The sequence below is a fragment of the Prinia subflava genome, chromosome 8, assembly GCF_021018805.1.
Source record: "Prinia subflava isolate CZ2003 ecotype Zambia chromosome 8, Cam_Psub_1.2, whole genome shotgun sequence".
NCBI lineage: Eukaryota > Metazoa > Chordata > Aves > Passeriformes > Cisticolidae > Prinia > Prinia subflava.
The window spans coordinates 28,206,377-28,231,844 of NC_086254.1; the positions used below are offsets into that span (position 1 = coordinate 28,206,377).

A 25,468-nucleotide genomic window follows, 5' to 3' on the forward strand; every position below is an offset into this window, starting at 1 on the left:
GCTCGCTGCTCTCGAAGAAGAAGGAGAACGGCTGTTGTTTTATTTAATCATTATTTTAAAGTGTGCTCTTTGCTTCTTACCAGAGCACCATAAACACAGCTCTCTGTTCTTCAAGCAGCTCTTGTCACAAGTGGCTGACTCCAGTTAATAGTTTTCATCTCACTTGTGTGGGAGGATATTTTTTTTTCCATAGGACAATAATTGCATCCACAGTGTGGGAGAGTTAAAACAGAATTAAGGAAATAACCTTAGAAGAGATCTGAAGTGTTTGGATATTTCCTGGGTGTATTTTGTGGGGTTTATAACATAAGATCCTTTCTTCCTTCAGTCTACAATGACCTCCCAGAGTTACCCCACTAAAACATTTACCTCCTCACACTAATTTGCTGTTGCAGAGGATTGCTAGGGAATTCACATCCCAGATCCACCAGGATCAGGTAGATCACTCAGCTTCCACCAGAGATGGGTCCCCCTCAGAATCAGGAGATCTTTGCCTGATGCAGGGCCTGGATCAGCCTCAGGTGCTTGCATGGCATCCACAGCCAAGCCCTGGAGTGCAACCCCCAGCTCTCACTGTGCCAGCACAGCCACACTTCCCCAGCCCTGGTCACACTCAGACACTGACATGCTCCAACCCCCTCCCAAATCCTACCACCCATAGCCACCAGACAGAGATTCCTCCCTCACATCTCCTATGTGCACTTTAAGCCAACTGGAGACCACTGCTCTGGTGAGAAATCCCAACTCCAACCCCTCAGCCCCCACCTGGACTTTGTCATTTAACTGTTCCATCTAATTACTGAGAGTTTTGTGCCTGAAAACGCCACTCCTGGCCTTAAGCCCATTATTTCGATCCTCCTCTGCTTGCAGTTGGTCTATGTAGCTCATTTTGGGTGTGCAGTTGGGATTTGAAAGAGGCTGCCTAGAAAGAAATATGAAAACTTAATTGTAGGAGTCTGGGCTGCTGACTGGAACCGTGTGGGGTATGAGGAACAAGCTGGACCCACCCTTGGGTCAACAGCTCTAGACATGCTGTGTCCTGCATCCTGGGTGTCCCATGATGGCCAAAAAATTGCAAAGGGATTTCCTTGTGTGGGTTTTGGACTCAGCAATTTCCTCACCCTCTCCCAGGCAGAGGTGCCCAGGGCAGATGACAGGAGTACAGAGCTCTCCTCAGCGAGGCCTGTGCATTCCTGAACTGATGAGAACTGGGAAGAAAGGCAGTCCTTAATAAAATATTGTGCTCCCTCCTCACCCAAGTAGCACATGAATATATTGGTTAGCCCCCAAGGTCTGCCCCCTGCCCAGCTCACAGCCTCACCCCAGTGCCACACAGGGATGTGCAAAGTGCATTATTCCCACTGTGCAAAGTCTCTGTGCATTTTTCTCACTTCAGCATGAGGAGGAGAACTGAGGATGGAGCACAGAAGGGTTTCCAAACCAAAGGGAAGGGACACCCCTCTGCTGTCCTTCTGCAGCCCTTGTGACAAGTGTGCTCCTCACATCACACCCCATCAGGAGCAAAAGGGGCTGCCTGGTTATGCCCTGAAAAAAGATCTGATCAGATCCAGCACAGAACTGGTGATGAGCCTCACTGTTATGAATGAGGTCTCACTGAGCTTCTGGTCTGTAGAAGGAGACTGTGAGCTGATTTACCTTTATTGACCTCAGCCAGATTAGATTCTCCAGAGGTACCAGTGATAGATGAGTGCAGCTGATTTCTAACACGAAAGGCTTTGGGTCTTGATTTGCACCTAAATGAGAGAGTACTTCCAAATGACAAACATCCCTGAGGACTAAATACTGCCTCTGAGCTGAGCCTACCAGACATGCAGAGCACAGACTCATCCCTGCAAACCTCTGTCTGCACAGGGCACACACACAGCTCAGCCGTGCCAGGAAAGAGATGATAAATCACAACCTTTTTCTAGTATCTTTCTTTTATTATTATTTTCCTATTCAGTTCCAGGAGCATCCCTGTTGCTTTGAATCCCTTTTGGTACTATAAAACACTCCCCCCCCAAAAAAAAGAAGAAGAAAAAGCACGTTCAGTGAAGTTTCTTGTCCTTGTGCTGTGGGAGATAAAGTGGGAGGATGCAGGAAAAGTGATAAAGATAAGGGAGGCACAGATATCTGATTTATCAAGTATTATTTTCTCTTCAGCCCCTGTGACCAGCTTACAAGGATGTATTAAAACCCAATCTGTCCACAGATTTGGGGCTGTGGTGGGTACACAGGGACTTCAGTTCTAGCACCACTAAAGAACAGCTCTGAAGAGCACCAAAAGCAGCAGAGCCGAGCAGCAGAGCTGCCTGCACAGCTCTGGGCTGGCTGCAGAGCACCAGGGAGCCATAAACACAAACAGCACTTTGCATCCACCCGCCTGTCAAACACCACAGCGTGGCCTCCCAGCCTAATTGACAGAAACCAGCAGCTCCCCTCCACTAATGAGAGCACCATTACACCTAATTAGCTGAGGTTCTTTTCCAGGTCCTGTTACGTTTACACTCAAAATACATCTTCCAGCAAAGAGCCTTTTTGGAGGGAAAACAAAAAGGAAGAGGAGCATAATTCCAATTAAGCCCCTAAAGGGGAAGAAAGTTGGAGAATGCAGGTCATGCTGAGGAAAATGGTTTTGAGGAATGGTAGGTGACTCTGGGGTAATGGGATGTGTCACTTGTCACCAACAACTGGCAAAGCACAGCTGAGGATTGAGGGTGGCCATGCCATGCCTGGCACCCCATCCTAAAACACCCAACCCTGAGGTTCCTCTCGGTCTTTTTGATGGCATCAGAAGATGGCTGGGGTTTCTTCTGGGCTTCATGTTCCTTTATCTTTTTTTTTTTTAAAGTGATTTCTCCAGATGTTTCCTGGCACCACAGTGCATTTGGGAAAGGTTTAGTCTCTTAATGAACTGTTTTGGGTGGGTGTCCATGGGACACTTCAGACAAGGGCTGGTGGGTGATGACAGTAGGGCATGGGAAGAGGAGCAGAACAGAACAGTGGCATTAAAGCAGCTTCAATTTGTCTCTATTTCCTGGGGGCTGTGGAGGAAAGAGGCACCTTGGCAGACTCTGGGCTGTCACCATCGAGGGCAGGGTCCATCCCTGGGAGGCTGACAAGGGCAGGAAGGGTCCAGGGGCTGAAGGGCTCATAGAGAGTCAGTGCAGAGGGTTCCATACAGGCAGAAGTGCAGTGGTCCTGGGACAGGGAGTAGGTACAGGTACAGGAGGTTTGAGAGCAGGCACAGCATCAGGGGGGTCTCATGGTGGCTCTCTGAGCCCTGTTGGGGTGTGTTGGACTGGCTGGTGGAGAGCAGAAGTGCAGGTCACAGGGCACCTGAAATGGCACAAGAAAGCAGAAAAGCTCTGTAGGAGCAGCTGGAGGCAGAGTGAGTGTTTGTACAGTGCCTGGCAGGTCTGGGGCAGGAAAACTTTTAACCCACAGTAATACTTTTTAGGGACCCTGTAAACCCAGGCCTCATCAAGGATCTGAAACAATGACAAGGAAAAGCCAATTCATAAATCACACTGCACTCTGTCACATTTCTGAAGCAGAGCCACTGTTTGAGTGGAAAATCTGTAAAGACCACAACACCAAATCCTGCTGATAAACAGTCTGGGCAGCCTCCAGGCTTTCCCTTTCTGCTTTTTGCTGTGTTTATCAGCACAGACCAGCCTTTGCTTGCCCCATCCTTTAATCTGACTTCCAGAGAATGAACGCTTCCCCTAGCACTGGCTGCCTGGCAGAACTGCACTTCTCAAAACTCCCCTGCTCCTGTCCCTGAAGCGATGATTTGTAACACATAAAACCCATTCAGCACCTTCTCCAGACTGGCAGGTGCCAGTTCAGCCTCTCTGTGAAGGCTGCAGGGATCTCCATGGCAGGGGGAGAAGGGAGCTCAGGCTGTGTTCCCCGTGCCCCTGAACACCTGGCTGGAGTTCTGGCCAGGACTGTGTCACTGCTGAGAAGCAGTGGGAGTCCCCAGACTGGCAGGGGCTGACAGGGACTTTGCACAGTTGTGCTGCCCTGCCTTGGGCTCAGCAGAGGACTGGTGCCTTCAGGAGTGAGGAGCACAGTGACTCAGATGGGAAGGGGGAAATCTCTGCCAGTTTGTAAGCAAATGATGGATTGCTCCATCTGCCCAGATGTCCTTGTTCCCCTGGGGAGGAACCAGTCCATCCACTCCATCACCAAGCTTTGTGATACCTCTCCCCTCAAAGGTCCTTCCAAGCCTGTTGGATTTGGGGTTATGACACTAAATGTTGTTAGAATAAACCTATCCAGAGTCCCAGGAGAACAGGCCCAAGAGACCTCACCCAATCCACCCGGCCCATCCTATACTTATGTCTTTCCCCATCTTTGCCAAACCAGTTCTTAAAGGACCTCCAGGAACGGATACGCCACCACGTCCCCAGACGTTCAGTGAGTCACTAATCATCGCCAGCAGAAACGAGTGTCTAACCTGCTGCAGCTCTTACCTCATGTCCCATTCATCACCTCATTGCTCCATTCCTTCCTGCCTGGGAACACTGCTGAGGTGTCCCTCCACACTGACCCTACAGGGCCCCAGAATAAACACACTGACCTTACACAAGGAGGTGACATGGTCATCTTTTTCTCCATTTGTCCCCGGTCTTCTTGCCCTGTCCACGTGTGCTGGTGTTCCTGTGGTGCCACCTCAGCTGGCTCTCTAGTGCATTCACCTGGGGGTGAGAAAGCAGCAGCTCTGAGAGGAGTCTGCATCACTGCACAGCTAATCTTTAACCTGTTCCAAATAAAGGAATCTGCACCACTGCACAGGTAATCTTTAACTTGTCCCAAATGCAAGGAGTCTGCATCACTGCACAGCTAATCTTTAACCTGTCCCAAATACAAGGAATCTGCACCACTGCACAGGTAATCTTTAACCTGTCCCAAATGCAAGGAGTCTGCACCACTGCAGAGATAATTTTTAACCTGTCCCAAATACAAGAAGAAAATGCTGGCTCAAGTTTTCTTCGCTGAGGTTCATGACTCCACAAGAGACAAACATTGGGGCACCAAGTTTTACCTGTTTCCGTAGGGAAGTGACTGTCTTCTCCAGTTCAGCTACAAGGGACTCAAGATTGTCTCTGGAGGAAGAGCTTGGAGAAGGTGCCTCATCTCTGGGGTCAGGGATAAAAAGCGAAAGGGTTTATGCAAAGAGCAGCTTCCTAGGTGAGGGAACCATTTTGCCTTCTCCAATGTCAGCCCCCAAGTGAGAATCAAAGGGAAGGGTCCAACTGGTCCAACTGCCAAATTCCCCAAGAGATGCCAGCCAAAGAGCCCCTTAGCCCAGGTATTTACACATCAGAGCTGAGCTTTGCACTGGAGTGTGGAGGACTGGCTGAGCTCAGCACCTCTCTACTGATCCACCCCTGACCCCAGGCCTCTGCAAAGTGCCAGATTCAGAGGCCAGACTGGACTGAGTTATTAAAATTTCTGTTTTATAGAATGGAAGTAGAAGAGGTGATACTACACCTGGGCAAGGCAGGCTTGTGCTTTGCAGGCTTTTCCTCTGGGTAGCTGAAGCCAGGAGACCTCTTGCTTCGGAACCGCTGCGAGAGAGCCCTGAATTGCCCTCGTGTCCGGCAGTCTTGGGAAGGGAGGGAAAGTCTGCAGTGAGCACTGGTGTTTAAAGCAGGACTGTGTGAATTGCAGCAGCACAAGGCAGCACTGCCCTCCTGCACCATCCACCCTGGACACATCTCTTGGGCCAGAGGGATGGAAGCAAAAAAGGTGTGGAAAAGGATGTGCATCACTCATGGATTACCACGTCTCAAATGGACATCTGAACCAGAATGCAGCCCAAAGGGAACATGGAAGGATCTGAAGTTCATTGGCAGAGATTTAGGCTCCCAAATGATTCTGTGAAGTGGCACATGGTGCGGATCATGTCCTGTTTCAGTCTCTCCCTCAGCCAGAGAACAAAGCCCTCAGTGAGGTGAACTTCCAGACAGATTAAATGAAGCTAGCAGGCTTCCTAGAGACATGGCCAAGGTCTCAAACCTCTAGGGGTTTAAGAAATATTTGGATATGATAATTATTAAGACATAATTAATAATTTGCTTTAACTTTTGATCAGCCCCAAACTGGTCATGAGGTTGGACAGGATGATTGCTGCAGGCCCTTGACAACTGAAATATTCTATTCCATTCCATTCTATTCTATTCTATTCTATTCTATTCTATTCTATTCTATTCTATTCTATTCTATTCTATTCTATTCTATTCTATTCTATTCTATTCTATTCTATTCTATTCTATTCTATTCCATTCCATTCCATTCCATTCCATTCCATTCCATTCCATTCCATTCCATTCCATTCCATTCCATTCCATTCCATTTCTATATTCAGTTCTCTTTGCACGCATTTGCTGACACAAGGGCCTCACGGTGCAGCCAGAAATAAGCTACAATTTCATAAAACCTGCTGTGGCATGTACCAAATGCCATCCAGAGTGATGCCCACATCAGTCAGTGCCAGGGCATCCCTCTCCTTACCCTCACAACAGTCCTGCCACAGGCGGAGGTCCACGGCAGGAATCTCCTCACAGCTGACCATGCCCTGCAGGTATGATGCCACCTGGAACACATCTCTCTGCAGCTGCTGGATGTGGTCACTGTTGTCACAGATGACACGAGCCAGGGACGCCTGTCTGATCTGAGTCAGCTGCGCCGGCGTGAAGACTCCGGGGTTCTCATACCAAAATCTGCAGTGGGGTGTAATCACAGCGTGACTCAGGAGTGGGAGAGGAGTCAGAGAGTGAGTGAGTGAGTGAGTGAGTGAGTGAGTGAGTGAGTGAGGCTGGGAGAGGAAGAAGAGCTTCCTGACATCAGTGTGGCAGCACCCACACCCCTCAAAATGAGCGTCTGCTCAGGTGTCAAGTGGCTGCAAACACAGATGGCTTTTTCTGAACCCACAAACCCCCATGCTCCTGCCCTAATGCATCACCAGGCAAAGGTGTCCCGTTCACACAAGCAGTAAACAGGGACTAGAAAAAAATATCTTGTGGGAATTTTCTAGGATTTTCATGAGATATTGGGAACATCCTTGATGATTCCCAGTGTTCTGCAGTGAAATGAGAATCATTAAATCAAGAAAGGACACCTTGACAGTAACTGTAACAAGTGTTTTTGCAAATACACTGGACAGGGAACACTGTTCCTCATATCATAAGACAATCAATAATAAAAAATTACAGATTCTGCTTCTTCCTGTAGGGCAAAAAAACTCCCAAAGAGAATACCAAAGGATTTGGGATGATTCGAATGGCAATACCTGTCTCCATCCCTGAGCCTTCTGAACTGAGTTGTTAACAGACACATCAGTGTTGGTCCCACTCTGGTCCCAGGGACAAGATCCTCCACCATAAGAGCTGGAAACAGGTCAATATTTTTTGTAGTTCCATATAAACTGCAGGATAACAGATATACAAAAAAAAAGTTAAGAGGCTCTCAAAGAGTGGTGATAATATAAACCTGATACCGACATAGAAATTTGTATGTCAGGAACTCCTCTGGACAATATTTTTAATGGTTTTGTCTAAAAGACAATAGGATAAAGACCTGCCTTGGAAGAGGCAGTCAGAGCAGATAGCACGCAGTTTAGTCTGACTGGAAAATAGCTCCAAGGCTCAATCTGCTCCCAAACTACACCACAGCAGTGCCTGACAACATTCCACCCAGAACCAGACTGATCACTTGGAGAAATGTCATTTGTCTTACCCCATTGTTAAACCACAGTTATTACCCTATCTTAACATCTGTGGGGGGCAATATCTGGGAAGGATACTCCATGGATGTACTGGAAGAAGCAGGAACTTTTCACTGACTGGTCTCCAGTAATTTTGATCCTTCCACATCCAGGCTACAGTACCTCCTGAGCTTTTCTCTGATCTCTAAGTTCTTTATCTCGTTTCGGAGGTCCTCAAACTCCTGTGCAGAGGAGAGGTTGCAGAAGACCCTGAAGTCGTTGTAGGGTGGGATGCCGTGGTCTCTCCCTCTCTGGATGTTGATAGCGGCCAAGTCCAGTGACACAGAGTGTGCCATGGAGAAAAGTTTCTCTGTCAGCTCCATGTTGAGGAGTTCAGAGGGCACCCGCATTTTCCCAGGAACCCCAAACAGCCCACGGAGGAGGGGGTCGATCCCCCCTTCCTGCATGATCCTGAAAGGAGAGAAGAAGGCCTTGTGCAGGGGGATGTGGCCTTGTTGGATGGGCTGGAAGGTCTCGTTCAGCCGGTACAGGATGGGGTTGATCAAGGTGTGCCCGAAGCGGAAAGCGGCCGTGGCAAAGGCGTTGAGAATCCCCGCGTTGATGTTGGGGTTGTAGCCTTTGTACTCACCCAGCATCTTCATCCCAGCCTCCCCGAGGACCTTGGGCAGCCACTGGGAGTAGGTGATGTGCTGCATCTGGGCACCCACAATCTTCCTGGCCTCGTGGTACAGGAGGTCCCCGTCCCAGTGCGGGTTGAGGGCAGCCAGCTCCGTGGCGACGCGGTTGTGCTCCCTGAACCACAGCGTGTGCATGGCCGTGAGCCCCAGCTGCTCGTTGGCACGGTGGTCTCCTGCCAGGAAGCACGGCACGGGGCTCTCATTCTCATCCCTCATGCACTCCGTGGGTGGCCCCACAGCGAAGGGAAGGAGGTGCTTCCCTGAGCTGGGTACAACTTGCCCTCGCTTCAGCAGCCCTTTCTGGCCGCTCAGATCCCGCAGCTCCCGCGACTCCTGCTCCGTGCTGCCATAAACGTTGGAGGCGTCGATGTAGGATGTCAGGTGGTTGATCTGCTCCCTGGCATAGACAGAGTTCATCAGCAGGGAGGTCATCCCGCTGCCACACACGGGGCTGGAGCGCACGAAGAACATGCAGCGCCCGTTCCGCACGCGGGGGTCATTGGCAGGGACGGCGATGGAGAAGCAGGGAGGGTCGTTGGTGCACACCTCGCTGCAAGGGGCTCCGTCTGAGAAACGGGACATGCTGATGGCTGCCACTGTCTGGTCCATGTCGTGGTCCAGGAACTGGCCCCACTGCATGAGCATGTGCGTGAACTGGTCATCGGGGGTGATGGTCTCGGTCCCGATCATGGCAGTGGAGACAAGGCGAGGTAGAGGAAGGGGCAGATCCCTGGCGTCTTCTGCCAGGGAAAACCCTCGGGGGAGGTTAAATCCGTTCTGGTAGGCGGGTTTGAGGAGCCTCTGGAAGGCTGTGAGGGATGCACCCCACATGGGGTGCTGGAGGTTGTTACAAGAGCCGTCGTGGGTCCTGTACTTCTTGTGGAAGCAGATGTCGGAGCAGTTGGGCGTGCGGCGGTGCGCGGAGCAGCCCGACAGGTTGGCGATCATGGTCAGGTAGTGAGGGGACACCAGGTCATTGTAGCGATAGCCTGCAGAGGGAAGGGCACAGCACCAGGTCAGGCATCACCTGCAGCCTCCTGATCCCCACAGTGCCATGGAATGGCTCTGTGTGAAAACCCCCAGTCAGGATGGGCATGGCACAGCGGGGGCTCTGAGTGCAGTGTTGCTGTGGAATTTATGGGAAGCAAAGGAAGTGCAGGATCACGTCAGGCCCACAAAGCAAAGAAGGGAAAAGAGTTGAACTGCAAAGAGCTGGAAACCAGAAATGTTGTGACTGGCAGAGCAAACTGTGGGGGTGGTCTTGGTCTCTATTCTAGGTTTATTTTATGGCTCCCTGGGTTGCTGCTGCCACCACGAGCTCCATCACCCACCCAAGCTCTACGTGACCAGCAGCAGGAAGCCGTGGGTGACTGCCAGGGCGCTGCTGCGCCGTGTGAAAGCGTTGAATGATGCTGCATTGTGTGGATGCTGACAGGGCAATGAGGAGGAGAGGCTGGCAGTCCAACCAGCCCAGACCAGACCTGCTGCCTGGAGAGAGACTCCTCGCACCCTGGAATACATCCAGGCAGGAAAAAATATTTACAGGCCCCAAACACACATGCCTGCTACATGATGAATGACACGTATAGGTAGAAGCACACAGTGTATGGGAATGTTCGCTGTATATCAAGGAGGTGCTAGGTAGAAAATGTTGGGGTCCAGCTGCTGCATGATTAGACCTCATTAGGTATTTTTGGTGTTACATTGCTTTGTTGTTTCCTATCTTACCTCAATAGAAGGAACCTGAGTTGCTGGGACTTACCTGAGTTTGTAGCTAAGAGGTCAAAGTAGTAGAGACAGAAAAGGGATATCCCACTGCCTCTGCAGCAGCACCCAAATACCTCAGACTTCACAGCACTGTTCTCGATGCCATTTGGAGGACAGGAAACATCTCAGACCATGCTGTTGAGGGTCTAAACTTCAGACCCACAAGGATGCTCCTTTATCAGTTAGATGGTTAATATTTTTTTAAGGAATAGGGCTTCTTTAGCCATCTAAGAAACCTTTACCAAAACAGGGAATTAAAACATTTTCTTGGGTATCAAATTGGTTCAGTAAACCCAAGACCAACCCTTCAGCTATTAAAAAAAGAAGTGAGATATAGAAAGAATTGCCACCCAGACAACACATTTCTTGATATACCCAACATTTATCTGCATTTTCTTGATACACCACTGCACATTTTAAACTTCCTGGATGTCTACACATCATTGTTTTCATTTCATCCTGCGCACAAAATTAAGAAGGGAAATAAAATCTCTCCTACCTGTGACATTCATGTCCACAATCAGCCCTTGCTGCACGTGTTCCTGGATCAGCTGCAGGGTCCTTTCAAAGATCTCCCCTGCCCTGGCGGTCTCGATGGTGTAGGGGTCCCTTGGATAGCGGAACAGAGCCAGAAGGTCATTGGGAGTCTTGGGGCGCCTGTTTCCAGGAATGAAAAGTGATGCAGGATCATTAAAATTAATCAACTCTGCTCAGGGCAGTGAGAGCCTACAAGCAGCAAGAGTCAGGCTCTAAGCTGGTCTAGTGCTTGGCCCCCAGATTAGTGCATAAGATCATCGTGGCTTGCCTGCACATTGAAGATGATTAAAGAAAGGATATTTTTCCCCAGGAAAATGCACATATTTAATTCCCTCAGTTTCTCTGGTTTTTTTTTCTGTGATAGCAATTTATTTTTTCACTTTTCAACAGCTGAAACCCAGAGGGTTTCTGGCTTAATACAAACTATCCATCCTTCCAATAAAAACATATATTGGGGTAGAAAAGGAGGGAATCATATTCATTCAAGAATTTATTTTTTATTGAGGAAATGGTTGGAATTTTTATATTATTATTATTATTTCTGTTCACCCTCCACAAAGTCAATTGCATTCATAAAATGACTACTCTGATTATTTTCTTTTTTATTCATTATCTCCAGAACCAACTCCAGCTGACAGAACACAGATGGAAGTGACACAAGAGATGATGCTCGTGCATCTCATTTTTCCAGAATCCCAAATCTGTTGGGAAGCTCTGTCACATCCTTCACGGTGCAGCTTCAACCTCCAGCACTCGAAACAACCCCGTAGCTTTCCTTTGCGGGCTGCCAGCGATAAAATGAGCTTTGAGAAAGCTTCATTTCTTGCTGTTTTTTTATCACTTTTCTGCTTCAGGCAGTTCCCATCCCACACTTGCCTGCTGAAGAGCTCGGTACGTGTGGAGTTGATGGCGTGGTCCACACTGCTGATGGCCTCGCGCAGCGACGTGGCCACAAACGTGTCCCCGCTCCGACCCACGTCCGTGGCTGCCCAAAGCACAAGGAAACAACAAAACACCCTCAGTTTGCTTCAGTATTAATTGGCCCTCCCAGCTCATGAAAATCTGTGCGCCAGCACCAGCTCCAGAGTGACCTCACTGCAGGACAAACCGCGTTTCTGTTTGTAATATAAACACCGCGATTTTTTAAAGACAGATATTCTGAAGAATGTGAACTGCCTGAAAAAAGAAGGTGACTTTTTCAGGAGATGACTGTGGACACACATTCAGAGTTTTCTCCTGTACAGCTTTGCAAAAAATAATGGCTGTTTTGGTTAGTGGTTAAACTGCAAAAAGAAAGTTTAAAAATCACAGTGAGTTAATCCAAAATAATATATTTGCTTCCCACGAAGGTGCTTCTCAAATTCATGAAATTAATTTAGATATATTGCTCATTCATTAATTTTCTCTTTGTGGAACACTTTATTTATTAATTATTGGTAGTAATTAATAGATATTTATGATAATGATAGTTCAAACTTAGTCTTAACACATCTGCTACATCATTTTGAATCAAAAATACCAAAGTTGTTGTTGGAATACCTTCAGAAGTAAAGACATCACTTCTTTAAAATTGCTACAGGATGAATTTTTTAAGCCAGGGCCTTTGTCACAGCTGAACAAACCAGTTCCCAGTTGGCTACTGGTGTGTGCTACAACCAGCTGGTGAATGAGGCACCAATCAAGAATAAACCACAGAAATTATCTCAGGAATTATTTCAAACAACAAAGATATTTCTGACCATTTTCAGCTCCTTGCTTACAACCCCTGTATGGAAAATGTGATTAAATTAATCTAATAAGTGACTCACTATCCACTCTGGCTATTGCTGGAACAGATCTTTATTTATATTTTAAACTTTTTTCTTGCTTTTGATTTCATTTTTCCTTCGCCAGATTTCTTACCCTCTAAGAGGTACAATTGCCACTCCTGACCTCTGGTTTGACCTGCAGAGGACAGCTACTCCTCCTAGTTCATTGCAGCTTCCCTAACACACAGAGCAGGAGGTTAAAAACCATATTTAGTTCCCATTCCCAAGAGTGGTACATGGTCTAAGGTTGGACTTGGTGACCTGGGAGGTCTTTTCCAGCCTTAGTGATTCTGTGATTCTATGACCCTATGACTGAGCAGACATTTAAACCCTGTATTTGCAGTGACAATGTTGTTCTGCTCCTTCCTTCCCTGGCGTGCAAGGTTTAGATGATTTGTGAGCACGTTGGCACATTTTAATAAGTTTCTCCCTCCCAGCAGAGGCAATAACAACATGGACACTGACAGCTGGGCTTGCAGGAGGAGGTTTAAGACAACACCTTTGGCTTTGCAGGGAGCAACTGCAGCTCAGCTGAGCAAACAGCGAGGGGCAGCTGGGAGGTGCGTGGGCTTTCACAACGAGGTGACTCCGATCCGAGGGACCTGTCTGCAAAGAAGCTGAAAAAATCATTTCTTACATAATTATCTGCTCAAAGTGTAGCTGTGAGCAGGGCACAGCACCTCCTTACACGAGAGCCAGGGAAGGCTCGGGGGAAGATACAGTACCAGTGATGGTGAGCTGCATGGCACTCGAGGTGAAGCCAAAGGGGTTCCTTGCTATGCACTCGTATCTGCCCTGGTCAGCCACACCCAGGTCCTGAATGGAGAGGGTCCCGTCCTGGCTGATGTGGAACTTGCCACTCTCTGTGATCTGGATGCCCTCCTGTTGCACCATCAAAAGACAAAAGTTGTGTCAGAGCATGGAAAGCTCCCCACCAGCCCAGCCTTCAGCCTGCTCAGCAAACCCTGGGATGGATGTGATGAACAAATGTGGCCACCAGATGTTAGCATTGCTCTTCCAGAGAAACCAGAGAGAACCAAGGACACCTTTTCCTGATGGGACACACAGTGAGGAGGTCCTTGCTCAGCTCCTTCCCCTGGCCCAGCCCAGGTCATCCCCACAGGACACCCCACACAGATATCCCACACAGACAGGCTGGCTGGAACAAGTCCCAGGCCCCGATGCCCTCACAGAAGTTTCATGGCACAAAATTAAGCTGAAATGTTTTCAGTTTTAGGACAATCTGAAACTGATAGATTTTTGCTGGCCTTGATCTGCAGATCTCAGCTTTTGCTGGCTCTGACAGCATCACTCAAACCCAGCCTCTCAGCCTGGCTCATGGCAGAAGTGACTTCAGGTTTTACTTTTTTATTCTCCTGCTTCTTTCTGCTGCTCTGCTGCCCTCTCAGGCCCTTTCCTTCTGCTCCCACTGGTTGAGCAAGAAATGTCACTAGCTTCAAGTGACTCTTTCAGAAGGAAGAACAGGAGAATATTTGCTGCAAAGCTTTGAGACTGAGAAACTGCAATGTTCTCTTGAAAACCCCAAATCATTGGAAATGTTGGTCTTTTTCCATGTGTATTGCAAAACTACTGAAGCTGGGAGAGGTGTTGAAGGAGAGATTGTTTAATTCACCCCAGAGGAGCCGTCCCTCTCCCCAGGGAGGTGAAATCACCACGTACCTTGACCCAGGTTATGGTGGGCCGAGGGTCTCCCTGGGCAGCGCAGGAAATGGAAACGTCCTGGCCTGTCTCTGCCACCAGGTCTTGGGGGGGATGAAGGAACACCGGGATCACTGTGCAACACAGGGGAAAAAGTCACTGGGGTGAAAAATGCATCAAGGAAAACAGAGAAATCTGTGTGTAATAAAGCATCTCAGCATGGGAAAAGCAGAGCTGCTGCTTTTGCAAGGGCTCTGCACAGGGGCAGCAGCTCGCCCTGTGCTCTGTCTTGCTACCAAACTCTCTGTTCATAAATTTATGTAATTTATGTTCATTATTTTCTGCTCCTCTGCATCTCTGCTTGGGACAATTACACAGGAATGTGCTGTATCATTTAAAATCCTTAATTCAAAGGTTTTCTAGGAAAGATGCTCCAGCTGAAACAGGGATCATGACTTGCTTCAAGAATTATAAGATGAAGCTCTCTTAAAGTGTTAGTCAGGCCAGATTAAGTGATTATATTGATCCTTCTGGTCTTAAAACATTCTGTGAATTCTGTGCTTGAAGCTTCACTAATTTCATGCTTCTAGACAGTTTCCTTCCCTCCAGTCTGCCCTTAGTAAAACTCTGTCCTTTTTGTGAGCAAGAAGGGAAATTTGCTCATTTAAAAGAATGATTTATAAGGAAAAAAAAAAACCATCAGAAAATTAGGCAAAAGCCTTAAAAAACTAAGGGGAAAAAAAATTAATTAAGCTTTAATTAAGTAAAAGCATCCCTGTCTGATTTCTGTTTTAAAGAGTCTTGATTTTAGAAAACCTAAATTTAGATTGAACCTATGACCTGGTAGGGAATGTTTAAGACAAATGTATCAAGAGCCAGAGTTAAATGTTTGCTGGAAGGAAACATTATGTTTTGCAGAATGTTTTGTTTGAAAAAGAATTTTGCAATTAGTTCTATAGGAAACAAAAAAATGAAATTGAAATATATATATAGATATTAGTAAGAATTTAATTAACGCACGCTTTTTGTGAAATATGCAGTTTTTCCTTCACCAAAGCAATTTTCTCGATGACAGCTCCCAAACTGCAGCAGCTTATTCCAATTCACAAACCTCATCGCTGGGGAAACCCCTCTAACATTTCCCACCAGCTGACGGAGCCCTCATGGACGGATTCTGTCCCCAGGGGAGACCAAAACAGCAAAGGGGACAGCACCCTGCCTGCTGAAATGGTGATTTACCATAAAAAACCTGAATTACAGCGCCCAGCTCACCTCGCGGGGTCACCGAGAGCTGCACCGGGAGGGTGGCGACGCCGATGGCGCTGATGGCGTGGCACTCGTACTGCCCGTGGTCGTGCAGGGCCACCCGGCCCACCCGCAGCGTGCCCGTGGCCAGCACGCTGTGCCGCCGGTCGCTGGGCAAGGGCCCGCCTGGGAGAAGGAGCAGCTCATTAATTCCCCGCCCTCGGCCCGTCGACGCCAAGATGATTTTTCTGCTCTTGTGCGTTCTTGCTATCTATTCGCGGCTCTGGAGGATGTTGCTGTGTTCTTTTATAGCTTCCTAAAGATATAAAACACTTTCCCTGTTAGGGAAATTCCTGAGGGCCAGTTCTGATTTTGCTTCTTGTGGGAATCAAGGACAAGACACCTTCCCAAGACACTTTCTCATGTATTAGACATAAACAAGTAGCAAGGAGGGAGGCTTCAGAAGGGGTTGAACCAAGAGGGGGAATTACTTCATCACCTGTGTTTCTAACTGGGGATTCTTGTCAATTATGCTAATTTGCTGAACTTATAAAACTCCACTTGCCCTATGTCACATGTGCTTCGACACCTGTGCATTTTCAGCACATTTTTGGCATGCAGTGTGCCATATTTGCCCCTGGACACCTCCAATTAAAGACCTGTTTTTATATTACTTCCTATATTGTTTCAAAAGTGGTGCTGTTTCTAGATTTTGAAGGCATTTTGGAGGGGTCTGTGTGATAGTCACACATTTCATTTCCTTCCCAGCATCGATTGCCCTGAAATACCATTTTTACACTCTGAGTTGTCTTGTCTGATCTGCAGGGAAGAGCTGGAAACCTTTTGCTTTCCTCCTAAGTATTTTCTTAGTGCAACCTGAAGATTTTTTGACCCTTGATGGATAGCAAATCACTCTTCAAATTATCCAAACTCTCTGTTTCATCAGATAAATAGGAGCATTTGTTGGTTTGATTTTTTGGTTTGGAAACAGCTGTTTCAATATTTTCTCTATTTCAACAGAAAAGCTGAGAACTAAACTGCTTTAACAAACCCAAATAAAATCATCAAACATTGTCAGGTTAGCAACTTTTTTTAGTATACTCCCTTTTCTTCCATTTATTCATCCTTTACTTATTCATCCCAAATACCAAAACTCCCCACGCTCTCAAAAGTGGCTTTGAGATGAGCAGTGCTGCACCACTTCCCCTCCTCTTGTCTTGTTTTTAGTATGTGAAAGCACTGTAAAGCTTGGTTGGCTTTTTTATTTACAGAGTGCTGAATGCAAACCTGGTTACAAAGCAGTTATGAACCTTGCTTCTTGTCACTGTGCTCCTTTCCACGTGCCTAAGATATATTTTCTGGGAAGTGGAGGAAAACAGGTTAAAGGAGATGGAGAACATGCTGGCAGAGCAGAATTTCAGCTGGTCCTTCTTAACTCCGCGCCAGGGCCATTGCTGTGGAAGCTGGAACACAATACCCACAAAATCTCCACAGCCCTAAACCATTAATTATGGCTTGTGAAGCATAAGGAAAAGTTGGAGGACCTCTGGGCCAAGTGTTACTGGCTTCTGTCCCAGAAAATGTTGGATGAAATCAGCTCAATGGAGCCAGCATTAACAATTATTTGAGACTTTAAAAGTTCACCACCACCTGTTGTCCCAAAATCTTTTTTTCCTAAGCTAAGAGAAAGCTCTGAGATGTGCCAGTGAATGGTGCCCTTCTGCAGTGTGTTCCCCGAGGGCAGCAAACCAAGGACAATGACACAGAACTGGCACATGGTGGTGCTGCAAAGGGAATGGTGGAGTCATCATCCACAAAAGTGTTTAAAAAAAAAAGTGTAGATTTGGCATTTGTGGTCATGGTTTAGTGGTGAACATGGCAGTGTTGGGTTAAAGGTTGGAATTCATGATCTTAGAGGTCTTTTCCCACCCAAACAATTTTGTGATTGATATCCTCTGACCTGGAGTGTCCAGACCCTGCCTTTTCAAGGGAGGTAGGAAGCCACTGCAGGAAGAAGTGTGAGGCTTTTCATGGATTTCATTTCAACACACTCCTTCCTTGTGACAGAGACCTAAGATGTTCCTTCCTTGGTGCTTAACACCTCCTTGGTGATCTACAACACACCTCCTAGTGGGGCTGGGTCTGTGCTGGTCACAATTTGTCCTGTGCCACCACTGCAGGCCACCACCCTGGACCAGCAGCTCAGATGTTCACACCCACAGCCCGTGGATGATGGCATGGGAGAGAAAAGCCACAAGTCAAATGAGGCAGTACCTGCCCTTGTCCAGGTAATCACTGGGGGAGGGTGACCCTCAGCAGAGCAGGGGAAATCCACACTTTGTCCCTCAGTTACTGTCTGATCCGTGGGAATGACGAGAAACCTGGGAGAATCTGGAAGGGAAAGCAATGACTGAGCAGCAGGAAACACTCAGGCAGCAAACTCAGGGAGGTAATGGGAGCAGAACCAGTCACAAGACTCAAATACACACCTCAAATACAGACCAAACACTATGTTCCAGAAATGCCACAGCATCTCCACAGGATCAGCCTGGGAGCCCTCACCTTGCACTATGATCCTTGCTGTGGCCTGGATGGATCCCTCAGAGTTGCTGGCATTGCAGTTGTACTGTCCCTGGTCCGAGAAGGTGACGTTCTGAATGAAGAGCCCTCCAGAGCTGGTGATGGTGAAACGGGAATCCTGTGGCAAAGGAGAGCCCGGGCCAAGGGTCCAGCTGATGCGAGGGTGGGGGTGCCCAGAGACCCCACACTCCAGGGTGACACTTTCCCCAATCAGTACTTCAGTGTTCTGTGGTTGGATCACAAAAGTGGGCTTGGCTGGAAGGAAAGGAGAGCTTTAGGAACCAGCTCTGCTGCTGCTCACTGGTGGGCAGAAGTTGCTTGGACTCCTCTGCAACCCAGTAACCCACCCCAGTTCTTCCCCAATATCCAAATCCTCTCTGTGAGCAGTGCCCCCAGCACCTTCCTACCACGTCCTCACTCAGTCCTGGGGCTTCCCCACACCCTTGTCCCCTTCACCCTTGTGCTGCAGAATTCATCCCAGACTTCAAACTCCCTCCCCAGTCCCAAATTACCCTCAATCCCTAAGTACTCCTAGTCCCACTCCAGTGAGAACCCCTCAAACTCAGGCCTTGCTCAGCTGTCACCACTCTCTCCTCCAGAACACCAAGAACATCTTGGCACATACAAAACTGGCAATGACTCTGATTTAGCTCTACTCCCATCCCCAGTCCCAGCTGGGTCATAAAGGGGGGCACAAAGCTCAATTACATGGGGTGCCAGAGTAGCGCAGCACGACTTCCTGTGTCTTGACCTCCCCAGCAATGTTCTTGGCCATGCACTGGTAGACTCCTTTGTCTGACTCCTTGGTGTTCTGGATCATCAAGGTACCATCTTGCAACAGGTTCAGGCGGTTGTCATCTTTCATGTCAATCTTATTACTGAAAAAACAGCCACAAACAGGCAAAATCTGAAAGGGATAAAGACTGGTGGTTCCCCCTGGGGGGACTTGGGGGCTTTGCACTGCAATAAGCTGGTTTTTTTTGGAGCTGTTCTGAGGCTTCATGAAATTTGCAGCAAGAGTTCTGATTCACAGCCCTGAACTGCAGCTCCAGCTCTGATTTGCTCCCTGGGTGAGCTGCTTTTTCTCCCCCCACTGATTACACAGGACATTTACAGCCCATCAGGAGAGCACTCTGTTCCCATGTCACAGCATCGCTGCCATTGTCAGGGCGTCCTGGCCCGGAAAGCCTGTTCTCCTCACTCACTAAGTGCAAATTTCACTATGAATTCATATTGTTCTGGTATGAAGCCACTGTATTCAAACTCCAGGCTCAAAGGCCTCAGAGGAGCAAAAAGCTCTGAGAAGTCACCATGGGACCCCAGCACAGCTTGGAGTCCAACCCAGCCCGAGAGCTGTGAAACATCTTCCTTCTTTCTGCACAGACCTGAGACTCCTGGATCCCAGCCCATGGCAGAAGGTCCCAGTGCTGCATCCCATTTGTCCCAGCATGAAGGAATCTTGGATGGCTGCAGATGATGGAAAGGGAAGAAGGGACCTCTCTCCCCCTAGGACAAAGGCTGAACCCACTATGCAATCTAATCTGCTTGCTGGGCATTTATTTAATTCCCCTGGTGTCTCCTTACTCCAGCCATATCTCGTTTGTTGAACATTTATTATCATTACCCTTCTTACAATGCTGTCTTTGGGAGCCTGCCAGCATTTCCCTAACAAAACCTTCCTTCCAAAAGGACTTAACTCAGCCATAAACTTTTGCTCTGGGCTGAAACTCTGCCTGGTGGGGAGTTTGCTGAAGAAACAGACATTGATCATTTTTTATTAATAACTGAACCCTGCTCAGGCTTCACCAGACAAGAAGCTCATAAAGCAGCAAAGCAGCTTCACTTCCACATTGGGCACAGAATATTTTATTGTGTAGCATTTCCCAGAACACTCTGGCATCTAGCACATAAACTATATACAAATTTGCAAATTCTGTCCTTCAGTGGAGCATGGCAATTTTTCCCTTTGGAAAGAAACCTTATACCTAGCATGAGAAGCATTTCAGCAGTTAACAAATGGCAAGCATGGTGGCTGAGAGCAACATGAAACACTAATTTTATTTTTTTTTTTCCTGATCAAAAGACAATTGGTTTCAGCCTGCAGAGTATGTTTATAGGAACGTTATAAGCTCTTGGAATCCGTCACAAACACAGATTAAATATTTCAAATGCAGATGAAAACACCACTTGGATTACGTGGTCACCAGAGAATGCTGTTAAAAGGAAGGTAAATATAACCCATGAAATAACCATTTCTTTTTTCTTCTTTTTTTTAACATTGTGTGAAACAACTTTTGTAATTACAGGCAGGCACTGAAAAGCTCAGTGCTTGAAAACCTTTGCCACCCCAGGGCTCCTTGCATGTGACTTACTTGTTGTGCAGCCAAATAATGGCAGGCTTTGGGTTGCCTTCTGCCCTGCAGGTGAAATAAACTGTGTTTCCCAGGAGCACATCGACGTCGTGGGGTTCTGAGGTTATTCGAGGCCTCTCTGCAAAACAACATTTGAAAACAACCCAGTCCAAAGCAGCACGAAACTGCCTGCAGCCCAGCTGGGCTGTGGTGGGGCACACAACACCCATCCTGCAATGCCCCAACAGACAGGCACCAGACACAGCAGCATCCACTCAGAGGCACCCCAAAACTCACTGATACCTGCAAGTATCATGAAAGAATAGCATCATTCATTTTAAAGGCCCTGGGGAATTGCTGCTGTTCCTTTTCCCAGTATGCTGGGCAGTGGATCAGTTCCCACAGAGCTGACTGTACAGTGGCTCACTATAGAGCTGGTCCCTGCCTCCCCCCAAAGAACTAAAGAAGTCAGTAGCATCCTCACTTGAGTTGTTTTTTTGCCCTTGGCAGCCTGCAGCTTCTTGCTCCACCTGAACACAGAGCCAGTTCCCTGCAAACCACATCCTTCCCAACAGGATTTCATTTATTATGGCCCTAATTCATCATCCTATCCCTGTCCAGCCAAGCCTTTCACTGTGTGCTTCACTTTGAGATGTACTCAGGCACCATGCAAGTTAAAGATTGAAAGGATGTGCTAAAATAGGGAGGAATTTATGGACAAGCCCTGGAGTGCTTGATCCTGATTCAGCAAAAAGCTTATCCATTTCACAATCTGCATGCTCACCAGTAATCCAGTAAAACCAGATGGATTATTCCTAAAATTGAGAACCTGTCACCTCCTCCAGTGGAAGGTCAGTGTCCTTACTCCTCGGACAGCAAGTTAATGGCTCAGAAAAAATCACCAAAGGCAAACCTAGCACAGCTCAAACCCAGCATAGCCCAAACCCAGCACAGCCCCAGAGTACAAAACGCTGACCTGAGGCAGATTGGCCCCTGTGGCTCACAGCTGCTCTAAGCTGTGGGTTAATGGTACCAGCAGCTTTCAGACTGACTCAAATATCAGCCACCTGCATGGGTAGAGCTGTGTGCTGAACTCTGTATCATTTGTCTTCCCAGATGGCACCCCACCAAATGCCAGCAAAATCTTCCCACCAGGTGCTCTGGCTAATTTGACAGATATCCTACTGTGTTTCCATGCCTAAACCAGAACAAATTTGCACTAACAGCTGTACTGTGGCACTGGGAGTGTGTTGGGGACAGCTTGTTGTGTGGCACAGCCACTCCATGTGTCCCCAGCTGCTTTCCCTAGGCATTCCCCCTCCCTTGAGGTCACAGACTTGTTTGTGCCAACTCAACTCTTTGCTTGGCTGTGCCCTAAATTAAGCTGTGAAATATAAAAAATAAAAAAAAAAAAAAGAAAATAAGAAAATAAGAAAATAAAAAAAAAGAGATCATAAGAGAAAAGCTGAATTCAATGGAGAGCTGTTCAAAATCCAGCTGAGCTCACACATTTGGCTCACAGCAGGGCCATGCACAGCTGGACTGGCATATCCAGGAGGGATGCTAGCAGCCAGCCCATGTGGGTGGGAATTTCTCAAACTGACTCTGCCAGCAGCAAAGCACCATGGAGCTACAGACCTCCACTTAAAGTCAGAGATTTGTCTTAACTCCACTTAAAAATCAGAGATTTGTCTTTTTCTATATGAAATAATGAACTTTGGGATTTTTCAGAACAAAACCTAATTTAAAATGTTAAATTTGAAGAATAACAGCCTCACAAAAGCCATTGCTCACACCACAGTCAAACACAGCATTCAGCTCTGTATATTCTATGCCCTCCCTCAGGTTTCCAATTTTGTTCCCAGCCACTGCAGCTCTCCCAGTGCTCCCCTTCTGTTCAGCCTGACGTGGGGTATTTCCTCTGGTTCCTGGTTTAGCCATGGTTGCAGCAGATCCTTTTCCAGCCCTACTCCATGCTAAAAGCCAAGACAACACCCACCAGCCACAACAGAGCTGCCTCAAACACATCTGGGGATGCCAGCTTCCTTCTGCCAACCCCACTGGGATTTTCCCATTTCACCAGCGAAGGAGGGAAGAAATCAAGACGCCAGCAGAGGGAAGAGGGAGGAGAAGGGCTGGAGGAAGCAATTCCCAGGCCAAGCCCTGCGGCAGGGGCTGGCAGGAGGGGCCGGGGCTGGCTCACCGCAGCTGAGGTCGCGCGCGGTGAGGGTGGCGATGGAGCGGCCGTGCAGGCCGCGCGGGCCCTCGCAGGTGGCGGCGCTCTGGGTGCGGCCCTGCTCCGCGTTCTCCTTCAGCAGCTCCGCCAGCCACAGCAGGTCGCAGTCGCAGAGCAGCGAGTTGGAGTCCAGCCGCCTGCAAGGGGCAGGGAAAGGCAGCTGAGAGCCCAGCCCGGCCCGGCTGCGCTGCCTCCTTCTGCGGGAGCAGCCTGCCAGAGCGAGGGGTCACTCGGGTGCTTTGCCCTGCTTTTGATTGTATCCCAAGTGAAAGTTTGAGGTATCTCATTGTCATGATGATGATTAACCAATTAGAAAGATTTAATGCAAAAACTACCATCAGTCATACCAGTTTCAGATAGAAATGATTCGGTTAAACTGGATCGTGTTGTTTAGGACTGCTTGAGACACTGAAATATTGGGCTTTACCTTGGGATGGAGATTTCAGCCTTTACCAAATTCTGTAAGAACTGCCTCTGTTACAGCTTTTCTCTTTTAGCTCCTAGAAAACCTCTCCCTTTATTTATGTGTGGATGGGATCAGACCCTTTCTGTAACCAGCTGTGAGGGGTTGTAGCATTTCTGCACAACTGGAAGAACTTTTATTGCTGCAACACAAGCCTGAACCACAGCAAATGGAGCTCCAGTGACCTCCCAGTGCCCCCAGCCTCTTCCCTGCACTGACCTCATTCCTAAAAGCAGTGCTATCCATGAGGATAAATAAGGACTACAGGGGGATTAGTTTATGCTTCTTCCCCACTGACAGTTTTACAGTTCATGGGTCTGGGCCATCGTGATGGTTTTCAAAACCAGCACAGACATCCAAAAAACAAACAAAAAACCCAGAAAACATGGAAGAAAAACCTAACACTTTGAGGGTCATATATTTGAGAATGTGAGATTTCACACAGGACCGCAACTGAATATTTCATAGACACCCCAGCTTTTTCTCTGGCACCTACAGACAGCATTTTACAAGATATTCCCTGTTAAAGAGAAGTGAAGCATTTTACCTGCCTGCAGAAATCCCTGAGGGCTACAGTGAGAAATACATTATTTTATTGCACTTGAAAATCATGGCAGAACACCAAAAATCTTTACCTTTTGCATTTTTTCCTCCCAAAAGCATAATAGAACTTATTTCCAGAGGTCATAAAACCAAAACAAGAAAAAAGTTAGCTTAAGAGACCGACAGGTAATGTGGGAATGGCACCCTGAGGAATTCCTGCATGGAAAGAGACTCATGTCCCTTGGCACCCCTGTGTCTTATTTCAATCTAGAAAACAAGTCTTATCTTTTATGATTTTTCTTTCCATGTTGGATACTGATCTACAGACATGTTCAAGGTCATATCCATGACCTGGACTTTCTACATTTTTCAAGGATGTTTTATGGGTTCAAACTGTGGTGAAGACTTTCCAGGAACGTTCATTCCTACTGCATTATTAAGCTGTAAGCAGATTATAATTAGACACTAGCATAAAGAAACTTTTAACTGCTTAAATAAGCTTTCAGGTCCAAACAAAACTGTTTTATAAACTTAGCAGTGGCCTTAAAAGTGCAACAACTAAAAGCTTTGCCAACCAGGCACATTATTCCTCATGTCCTGCCCATCTGATTGAAGATAAAGTCCTCTTTGCAGGCAGTGTTTTTTACTTACAGCCGTTTGAGGGATTCCAGTTGAGAGAATGTCCCTGGATGAATCCTGGAAATCTTGTTGTTGTGCAAGAATCTGTAGTGGGAGAAGCCATGCCAAAACATTATTCAGTATTTGCACTGTGAGGATGATAACACCCCAGGTCACAACTCAGTTTAAATGCAAAGGCTGCTCATCAAAATGGAGCTCAGTTTTTTAAATTCCATGTTTGTTTCCATGAGCTGGAGGGATTTCAGCCCTTGGTGGGTGTGATGTAATATGCCAAAGCTGAGAGCGGGTGTGGGCTGGAAACAGTGACTCAGGATGTGATGGAACAGGTTTAAACTGGACCCTTCCAGCTTGTCTGCAAAGGGAGGAGAAAGGGCACAAAATCCCCTCAGACTGGACCCACCCTCTGTTTTCAGGGCCTGGGTCAGCTTCAGTTTAGAAGGGACCTTTTCCTTCCCCTGTGCAGATGACGTGACAATTTTACAAGGGCAGCCATTGGTGTTGATCAACTCCTGCCTTAGACTCCATGGAGTTATTAACCCAAATCCATGAGCAAAACTAATTCAGATAACAGCCACCTAAACTGGGCTTATCTCTGAACAAAACTGAGGCAAATTCTCACTTCCAGAATCTTAGCACACACATAAACCTCCCCAGTTCTAAGGGAGAAACCCTGATTGTGCTAAAACGCACAATCTTAGTGGGGACTGAGAAGGGATAATTAACTCCCCATTCCCATAATGGTGGGGAAATTTATTTGTGTTGGTTACATCTAAAACTCATAAGAGACCGTTGATAAAAGAGATGAAGCAATTTTAGTAGGTGGTGGAACAGGAGAGAACACAAAAGCAGCACAGCTCGAGGGCAAATATCTGCACACACACGTGTGCACCAGAGTTCAGCCTGGTTGCCCAGCTTGGAGGCTGAAAAACCTTCCTTTAAAATTTAAATCCAGAATTTTTGTTGGATCCGTTACAGTGACTGAGATCAGCCATGAACTGATCCAGGTCTGAATTTTCCTAAGGGTGTGGGATCCTACAATTTTATTTCTTTGGCATGTATGGATATAAGGCACATTTCCACACAGCCCAGAAAAGTCTGCTGGTTTCTCCATGGAGTGGGAACCACACATGGACTGTGGTGCTGGTGGCTCCATTACTGCTAGAAGCAATCCTGGGGAGCAGGAGACTCCATTTCCTTACTGCTTTCAAGAAGGATGTGTGTTTTT

At 47.4% G+C, this 25,468-nt stretch overlaps 1 protein-coding gene across 1 annotated transcript in view; it reads right to left on the reverse strand.

Moving 5' to 3' along the window:
* Positions 1-214: 214 nt before the first annotated feature.
* The window catches only part of LOC134554051 (peroxidasin homolog), a 44,889-nt gene continuing 19,635 nt past the window's right edge, over positions 215-25,468 (reverse strand). The window contains exons 6-23 of the mRNA XM_063404333.1: positions 24,256-24,327; positions 22,566-22,735; positions 20,384-20,501; positions 18,720-18,889; positions 17,994-18,266; positions 17,706-17,822; positions 15,459-15,617; positions 14,208-14,320; positions 13,253-13,409; positions 11,596-11,704; positions 10,682-10,839; positions 7,901-9,404; positions 7,304-7,438; positions 6,526-6,734; positions 5,503-5,617; positions 5,054-5,147; positions 4,589-4,706; positions 215-3,339 (exon numbers count right to left, since the gene is read on the reverse strand). Of these exons, the coding sequence (XP_063260403.1) occupies positions 4,611-4,706; positions 5,054-5,147; positions 5,503-5,617; positions 6,526-6,734; positions 7,304-7,438; positions 7,901-9,404; positions 10,682-10,839; positions 11,596-11,704; positions 13,253-13,409; positions 14,208-14,320; positions 15,459-15,617; positions 17,706-17,822; positions 17,994-18,266; positions 18,720-18,889; positions 20,384-20,501; positions 22,566-22,735; positions 24,256-24,327 (3,769 nt within the window). The 3' untranslated portion in view covers positions 215-3,339; positions 4,589-4,610. The remainder of the gene's footprint in view (positions 3,340-4,588; positions 4,707-5,053; positions 5,148-5,502; positions 5,618-6,525; positions 6,735-7,303; positions 7,439-7,900; positions 9,405-10,681; positions 10,840-11,595; positions 11,705-13,252; positions 13,410-14,207; positions 14,321-15,458; positions 15,618-17,705; positions 17,823-17,993; positions 18,267-18,719; positions 18,890-20,383; positions 20,502-22,565; positions 22,736-24,255; positions 24,328-25,468) is intronic.